This window comes from Podarcis bocagei (genome assembly GCF_964188305.1).
Source record: "Podarcis bocagei genome assembly, chromosome: 13".
NCBI lineage: Eukaryota > Metazoa > Chordata > Lepidosauria > Squamata > Lacertidae > Podarcis > Podarcis bocagei.
This window is the reverse complement of record NC_138138.1, coordinates 45,663,366-45,672,872: the sequence shown is the minus strand read 5'-3', so window position 1 is coordinate 45,672,872 and position 9,507 is coordinate 45,663,366. Positions and strand designations below refer to the sequence as shown.

Here is a 9,507-nt window from a genome sequence, read left to right as displayed (position 1 = left end):
CAAGATATGAACAAAAACAGCATTTTTAGAATAGACATAAAACCTTAAAATTCCATGTCTGAGTAGGCTTCAGGATACAAAACATTGTTTACTGGTCACCGAACTCAAGACAGTAAAGATGCCTGACTAATCAACATGCCACAGATGGGCTTATTATCTAAACATGATTTACTATTTTCAGAGGTTGATGGAGACACAGGTTTGGAAAGAAAAATTAAGTTCCTTCAGTTTGGCCTCTTTATCAGCTGTTCTCTTTTGTTCAAGTCAGGCCTCATCAGAATAATGTAGCATTTGGGGGAAAAGATGCAGATCAGTAACCCAGCACCAGAAGTCAAAATGGAGAAGATCTCCACAGCCACCATGTATTTCCCTTTTGTGCTCAGGTAGGTTGGGATAAAGGTCAACCATACACTGCAGAAGACCAACATGCTGAAGGTGATGAACCTGGCTTCATTGAATGTGTCAGGCAGCCTCCGAGCCAGGAAAGCCACAATGAAGCAGATTATGGCCTGGAAGCCCATGAAGCCCAGGACACAGCAGAACATGGTGACTGAACCTTCGTTGCATACAAGCACAATCTCTTCAGGCATCGTGTGCATATCTAGATCTGGGAAAGGAGGAGATGTTGCCAGCCACACACAACAAAGACTGGCCTGAATTAGGGAACAGGAAAGAACAACGGTAATGGCCAATTTATTCCCCACCCATCTCCTGACACTGGACTCTGGCTTGGTAGCCATGAAAGCTAAAATCACTATGGTGGTTTTGGCCAATATGCAAGAAACCGCCACTGAGAAGATGAGACCAAAAGTAATTTGTCGAAGGAGGCAGGTCACCTTATTAGGCTTGCCAATGAAGAGCAGAGCGCAAAGGAAAGAGAGCAGGAGGGATATTAGGAGTGCGAAGGTGAGGTCCCTGTTGTTGGCTTTGACTATGGGTGTGTGCCAGTACTTAATGAAGACTCTGAGTACAAAGAATGTGATAACAGATAAAGAATGAGCAGAAACAGCAAAACATATTCCCAAAGGTTCTTCATAAGATAAGTAACTTATATATTTTGGAATGCAGGAATCATGTTGGTCATTTGGATACTGGTCTTCTGGACATTGAAAACACTCATCCATGTCTGGAAAGGAAAACATGGTTTTCTTTAAAATAAAAACGGCAATACATAGTGCACTAAAGTATTTAAGCAATAAAGTCCTGAATCAAGGAAGCTTATAATTCAATCAACACAGAAGAAGACTTTATCCGCACAAACTAAAATTACTGATTTCCTTATGGGTCCTCGTTCTACCTCCAAGAACCCATTAAACAACTCAAAGTGACAATTACCGGGACAGCACAAGGACCCGACATTATCAGTACTTAGCTGGAACATTGCTGGTTGGAGAACCAAAAAATCAGACCCCGAATTCAGGAAGTACATAAATTCATTTAACATCATCCTATTCCAAGAAACATGGGATGAGGAAGAGATTACCATAGACGGCTTCGATCTTCTAACACTTCCGGCCTCCCCTTCCTTGAAAGGTGGTCGCCCCAAAGGGGGTCTTTTGATTGGGATCTCACTCCAACTTCGCGCCAAATTCACTCTGGTACGGGCTTCCCCGCCTTTTGCTCTATCTGGACTGATCGCAGAAGGGAAGTTCTCATTACTAATTACTAATGTTTATCTCCCCCCCGAAGGCTCAGCACCTGATCTTGATTGGAGATGGGAATCATTTGAAAATCACCTATTGTCATGTCATACCAAATGCCCTAACTCGTACTCCTTAATTGGGGGAGACTTTAATGCTCAAATTGCCACAAATTGGGACCTACTAACCAAGTCCAAATGGTGGACTCCCCCATGTTTGGACAACTTTGACTTGGAACATACCAGAATTAGAACTTCAAAGGACAACAGAGTAAATAAAGCTGGAGTGACCCTTTACTAAATGGCCATTCGCCTGAATCTAGTATTCTTGAACGGCACCTCCCCCCCCCCCGATATACCGGGGGAGTTCACTCACCTGGGACTAGCATCTAACAGTGTTATCGATTACTTCTTGATCTCCGCAAATTTGGCCGTTAATGTACTTTCCTTCCAAGTTGAAAACCAACATTTCAGTGATCACCTCCCAATAGTGACCACTTTGTCATTGTTCCGGTGCCAGAAGGACTATAAACACTCAGTCCTTCTGGAAACCTCATCAGTGATCAAAATAAGAGGGATCAAATGGTCCGAGGCTGTGGCCCAAAAATATCAGGATTTTTTCCATAGGGAAATCACTGCCTATCTACCTCAAATAACTACTGATTTACAAGATTCCAATTCGGTTTTGAAACTTTTTAACCTTCTTATAACAAACCTTACCACTTTTTTTACATCACCTCCTCAAAAGGCGAATGTGGCGCATTGCAGTGCTGGGGCCCCTTGGTTTAACACCTCTTGCAAACAAGCAAGATCCCTTCTTCGTTCCATCTATAATGAATACAAAAACTCTAATCCCCAGGCTCTACCATCCTCCTATTTACAAGCCAAAAGAGCATACAAACAGACTTTAAAGCTGGCCAAACGTGAGTGGTATCTAAAGCATTGGCGAGCCTTGATTGCGGCCTCTAGATCCCGCAGACCACAGGAATTTTGGGCTTTGATAAACAAAAGAGGAAGGAAGTACCCACTGACGATTATCCCTGCACCCACATGGGAACAATTCTTGAGTAAATATTTCTCCTTGGCAGAGGAATCCAACTCATCCATGGAATTCTGAGCCGACCATCTACCTTTGTGGCCCTCTACCGACCCAGACCTGATAATGGACTTGATATTAGATCTGAAAACGGGCAAAGCCCCCGGGCCGGATCTAGTCCCTGCTGAGGCTATTGTTGCGCAACCGAGGTGGTGGGCTGAAATCCTGGCCAAAGTCTTTGATGCAATTAATTCTACGGGGCTTATCCCTAGGTCATGGAAGGAGGCCGTGATCGTGCCAGTCCATAAAAAAGGGTCCCCCTGCTGACCCGGAGAACTATCGGAACATCAGCCTTTTGTCTATCATCGGGAAAATCTATGCAAATTTTTTGCTGTCTAAGCTGTCCCATTGGGCAAACGACTCAAATTTGATTGGCCATGAGCAAGTGGGCTTTAGGAACAATTATTCGACCACTGACCATATGGTAATTATGTATCATCTTGCCAGAAAATATTCTGCCCCGAGTCGGGGGCGCCTATGTGTCGCTTTCATAGACCTAAAGGCCGCCTTCGACAGTATCCCAAGAAACTGTCTATGGAAGAAATTAGAGAGATGGGGCATAGATAGAAGGCTGTTATGGCTTATAACCCAATTACACCACGGGTCGTCGGCTAGAGTGAGACTCACACCGGCGGGAAACCTATCCAACGAGGTCCCAATAAATAGAGGTGTGCGCCAAGGCTGCATTTTGGTCCCACTCCTCTTCAACTTGTTTATTAGCGATATGAAGCTCTTTCTGAATGAGTCTCAAGCCAACATTCATGCCCCCCGCCTAGCTGATTTTCGCTGCCCTCTACTCCTATATGCCGATGATGCAGCGATCCTTTCCTACTCTAGAGTTGGTTTATGCAGAGCTCTAAAGATTTTTGCTGCTTATTGCAAACTCAACCATCTGACAATTAATCATGGGAAATCTAAAGTCCTGGTCTTTACCAGGTCTCGGAAAACTTACAGCTGGAAGTTAGATGGAGTCCAATTAGAACAGGTTTTCAAATTTAAATACCTGGGAGTCTTTTTTCACTACAACCTAAGCTGAAAGCCACAGATACAGTATTTACTAAACAAAGGGAAAACAATACTTTATACTCTACTCCAATTTTTTGTGGCCGACGGAGCCTCCCACATCCCTTCTGCATTGAAGGTATACCACGCAAAAGTGGTTTCCACCCTCTGCTATGCTGCCCCGCTCTGGGCCCCAGGGTCCAATTTAACATCGCTGGGGACATTGCAGAATCAGTTTCTCCGTCGCCTCCTGAAACTCCCCATGTGTGTGAGCAACGCAGCCATACGTCTGGAGTTAAGGATTGCATCATTGGAGACTGTCATCTGGAAGCGAGTCTTTGGTTATTGGCTGTCCAGCTGGCATAGGCTTCCCGACCATTACCTTTTTCAGTGCCTCTGGCGGGACGACTTTGTCAATCCGTGGGTAGGAAAAATCCATGCCAAACTTCTGAGCATCGGAATTCCCCCAGTGGACTCCTTAAAGATGAACTTACGCTCAGCCAAAAGCCTTATAGAGCAAAGATTAGCAGACATTGAAAATCAACACAACCTCGCCAGGGGTGGGGGTGTCTGCTCCCCCAGGTATCACGGAATAACCCCACCACTTGGCTTTCCATCATACATGTCATCTCTTTCATCTGTACCACACCGACTTGCATTTATTCGTGCAAGGTTCAATGTCCTTCCATCGAACCTGCTGAGCCATAGATTTTCCAAGGGTTTGGTGTCTCCGCTATGCGTGTGTGACGGGAAAACTGTTGAATCTCTTCCACATATAATGTTCAACTGTCCCCTACATAGCATAGCCAGGACTAAATTCCTGGGTCCTGCTTTACTGCGCTTGGTTGGCAGGCCTGTTGAGCCACATGCCGCACTACTTTTGCAGGATACAGATCCTTCTGTAACTCTGCAGGTGGCGAGACTCCTGAACGCGGTTATCTCACACACAAAAACCACCAAAAAACAACAACAACATCAAAAACTAACCGGACAGTTATGATGAGAGTGCATGTCGGATCTCGTCTTCAGTTTTCCTTTTTCTGTGATCCGTCCCTTGGAGCTCTCCGGGCCCCAAGCTGTTATTTGGCTCTGCTCAATGACCCACCCTTGCATCGTGGTGTTCACCTTCTGGTGTCGAATGTATCGGTCTTTATGCCTCTGTGCTTTTATGGTTGTACATACTTTATGGGCTAATAGCCGTAAATAAATAAATAAATAAATAAATAAAGCTTACATAAATGTACAAGCCATGCTTTTTTCTTCCAAAAAGTAAGTGTTTAATTCAGTGGAGTTTCTTTCAAACATTCACCGTTCTCCCTTGGAGGAAGCTGTTTCATTATAACTAAGTAAGTGTCTTTCTTTTGGGGAAATCTTCTCATAGGAACACAGGAAGCTGCCTTATACCAGATTAGACAATTGATTTCTCTGGCTCATAATTCTCTCTGCAGACTGTCCATGGCTCTCCAGCATTTCAGACAGATGATGCTGGGATTGAATCTGGGACCTTCTGTATGCAGATCAGTTGCCATAACACTGAGTTATGGATGATCGCATTACCCAGAATTATGTCTGCCAAAAAACTCAAATTAGCAGTGATCCAGGAATGCCCTCAGTGACCAGATTGGATATGATTAAATCTACCATATTTATCTGAAATATATTATTATATTATATTATATTATATTATATTATATTATATTATATTATAATTATTTTTTTATCTTTATAATAATTATGATTTATATCACTTAAATTTGTAACCAACCCTTCTCGGTTTCAGATGTCTTACACAGGCAAAAACCACTACATTTAAAAAAAGTTTTTAAAACTTAACAAGTTCAAAAATAAAGCACCCACTAAAAACCCTTACAAAAACTGTTGCAGAAAGTTACAGTGCTGTAATTTGTTATATCAGCAATCATTACATCACCTTTGAATTAGCATAAATAACTAAATAATTAAATATGGTAATCAATGCCTATGGAACCTTATCTATCATCATCTATCTATCTATCTATCTATCTATCTATCTATCTATCTATATCAGTATTTTGGATCAATTCCAAAGGACAGCATTGAACAAAATAGATCTGGGGCAAGGATTTCTGCTTCTGCAATGAAATGCAAGGATCTCTTCTCTCTCTGTGTTCTCTCCACATCTACCTCTTACCTGCTCTGGGGGGCAGAGGGAAAAACCAGAGTACATTTAGGAGATTCCAGGGCTGTTCATGAACAGACCTTAGGGTATAGGGCGGTATAGTAGTAGTAGTAGTAGTAGTAGTAGTAGTAATAATAATAATAATAATAATAATAATAATAATAATAATAATAATAGACGAGAGAGGGGAAGGTTAAAAGTCATTGTCCAAGCAAATCTAAGTAGGTGGATACTGCTTATTATTTTTGAACAAATGCTCTACATTGCATTTCTTACCACGCTGATTTGAAATCTTTCCTTCCGGACAAGGGAGGCAACCATAGCAGCAAAATGGCTTCCCTTCCAACTTTATTTTGCTATACCCTGGGTGGCAATTGTCATTACACATAGAAAGGGGCTGTGCCTGTTAATAAAGAAAAACAGAAACATTCTTACATCCAGAAATTCTATAATGTATTTGGAGTTACAAATGGTGTAACCAAATATTGTATTACTGATTTACTTTATTAAAGAAGTTCTGTATCCTACTTCTCGCCATTGCTTATCCCAGGACAGGTAACACCTCTTAATATATGACAGAGCAGATAAATTCTGGGTCTTAACAAGACCTACCTTGTTAAATATGCTTGGCCAAACAATGTCATCTGCAGAAATTGTGAACCCTTTGTCCTTGGCAGACAAGGAGTCTACTTTTCCAACTTTGACTCTGAGAAAGGACTGGTTTGGGAATGTGACCCAGTTTGCAATATCAAACCCAGCGACAGCTTGTCCACTTTGATCAAAAGCAACTTGTTCCCCAGCACTGTTGTTAAACGAGACACTTCTCAGATAGTGGTGGATCTAAATGGAAGCAAAGGAACACCATCAAGAATGCACAACAATAGGCAGATGTACCAGTGGCAGATGACCTTTTGGAAGCTATGGTTAGTGGTCTTGCCGATTGAAAACAAATCTAAGGAACAAGCAAAGTGAATTGGAAGAATGGAAAATACAGCTCTCTTTTACACATCACTGGCAAATAAGATTATAAGTCTGACAATGGTGAGTTGTTTCATGGTCTTCACTGGGAACTGAATGCAGGGGAGCAGTATCAAATTGGCTCAGAAGGAAAACTATGTCAAAAATAGCATTTAGATGTCAACACTCTAGCTTTAAGACGTAGATAGTCATTTAATGGCCTTCTGTTGAAGATGGATTTATGATGGATTCCTCTGTAGTAATGTACTCAGGACATTACCTACCATGGCTGTAGAGTCAGAAGTATCCACCTCTTCCCATCCATTACTGTTCTTTAGAATTTTGATAAATAAAGGTATGGCTGTCAAATCATACGTCAGGGTGTAGACAGCATTGCTGACATTGTGGTTTTGTCCAGTCATGCTCATTTCTAACAGTAGGCTGATTCTCTAGCTTCTCCTTACTACTGCTGACTTACCTATTTTTTTACATAGATTGTTGCGTGGCAAGTCCCCTCCCCCAAGTGAAATGAAGACACCGGACACAGTATTTAAGGTTAATGGGCATAGAAGGCCACAACTTTATTGATTACAGAATTGGAAGGTATTGGCCTTAGGCATTGGCTCCTATCAACTACCCGGCATGGGGACCGGGAAGGGTTGTCCACAAGCCGTGGGAGTCCTGTTGAAGTACGCCAACTAGGATCCCAACGAGTGTCACCGCTCTGGGGCGTGCCGGAGGCCCTTACCTCCCTAGGTTTCACACAAGGCAACGCCCCCCGGAGTCCTCTACCGGACTACCCATTTCTTTTTGGGGAAGGTGATGGCGTTTCCTTCCCCCCTTCATTTGCATAACAATAGACCCCTGCCAATGCCTAACCGCCAACACCGAATAAGTTGTGACGTTTGCTACGAGGTAGGCGAAAAAACCAAAAGGCTCGAAGTGTGCCAACTTGGAAAAATTCCTACCAGGCCCCTTGCGGCGACCAACCGAAGTCCATAGCAAGGTCAAAGCTACCTAAAACCTAATGGGTGGGTGGGTTGGGAAAAAACCGCTCAGCTGGCAAGGGGCAAAGAGGGCGGTCCCCGGGCGTGCCTAGTCTTAAATAGGCTAGGCCCCGCCTCCCTGGTCCGCCGATTGGCGGGCCGGGTCGATGACACGCCCGGGGATTCCCTAGTCTCGCGGGGGCAATGGCCAGCCCCCGCGTGGGATGTGGGAGGGATTTCTGCCCGCAACACCCTCTCCTCCCAGGTCGGAAATGGCTTTGCGTTAATGAACAATGAAATGCTGTTCCAAACAAATAAAGCTTTTATGAGGTAGGGTTTCTATAATGATGCTGACTTAGACTGAGTCAGAGCACTGTACCATCTTCCTCTGTGTACTATCCACACGAACGTGCAGCTTCTTCCCTGAATTTCATAAAGGAGATCCTACCATTCTAATTGAGGTTGTCAAAAATTGACCTTCAAATCTCCTATATGCAAAGCAGGTGCTCTGTCATTGACCTATGGCACTATCCTGGCTTGTTGTTAGATAGGTATGATGTCCTATTCTGCATTAAGGCCCTCAGAATATTACCTGCCACTGCTGCTGCTTCAGAAGAATCCCTCTCCCATCATATGCCATTGCTCTGTGTCCAAATTTGGATGAATGCATGGCTTGCAAAGCATGTGCCACAGCATGGACAGCATTGTAGACACTGTAGCTATGCCCAGTCATGCTCATTTCAAAAACAGAGGTAGGAAGAGTCTCCAACTTCTCTTCTCCAGTACACATTTCTTTATCTGTGGTGTCATTCATGGGGAAAGAACATTCAAATGCATTTTCCCAAAAGACCCTGATAAAACCATCTTCCTTTTCCAAGGTAGGGTTTTTCATCTGAAGGTATTCAAGGAATCCTATTACCTGCTTGGAAGGAACTGCAAAGGATAAAGCTCCATGGAAGGCCTCTAAACCCATCATTTTTTGAGAGGGAATTGATGTGAACTCCATCTGGGCTGTCATAATCCACACTTTACCTTTACTGTTCATTTTTATGCCCTCAAATTCAGCAAACATTGGACTCACTCTAAGAATTACCGTGAGTTGAATATCACCATGTATGATCACAATGCTGGCACTGCTCCTCAGCATAATTCTGAGTACTCGAGAAAAGCCATTCATTATTTCAGCAAAATTACTGGAAAAGGATTCTTTCGGCAGTTCTACTATGAAATCGAAGCATATACCTCTTTGTGAAAACATGGGGAGCACATTCTGCATAAATTTCTCTCCACTGTCATTACTTATATAAACCACCCCAATCCATGTCCACTTAAAATACAACAGCAACTGAAGAATTCCCCAGGTTTGATGGTCCTCATTTGGGAACAATCAGTTGAAGAAAACAGCTTCAGGGTTGCCATTGGTCATTGGAGCAGAGCCATATACAAACTAAGACACATAAAGAGGAGATAGGAGGGTTTCAGTATCACAACTGCACCTGAACCCTAAATGAAGATCTAGAAAATGAATCATATCCAAGAGCATCTGAAGCCTGTTGGGAACTACCCACTCAATAGGAATACATATTCATCTATTATAATATCCCCACCCAAGTGAAAAAAGAGAAGAATTATTTTTCTTGATTACATTCATTTTTGACCTATGAGCATA

The 9,507-nt window shown here is 42.9% G+C and overlaps 1 protein-coding gene across 1 annotated transcript; it reads right to left on the bottom strand.

Moving 5' to 3' along the window:
* Positions 1 to 224: 224 nt before the first annotated feature.
* Positions 225 to 9,015, bottom strand: LOC308571845 (vomeronasal type-2 receptor 26-like; the record flags this gene model as incomplete). The annotated part of the gene is made up of 4 exons (XM_081167459.1): positions 225 to 1,126; positions 6,172 to 6,298; positions 6,508 to 6,735; positions 8,431 to 9,015. The coding sequence occupies 4 exons, from the start codon at positions 9,013 to 9,015 to the stop codon at positions 225 to 227; spliced, it is 1,842 nt and encodes a 613-aa protein (XP_081023585.1).
* Positions 9,016 to 9,507: the final 492 nt, after the last annotated feature.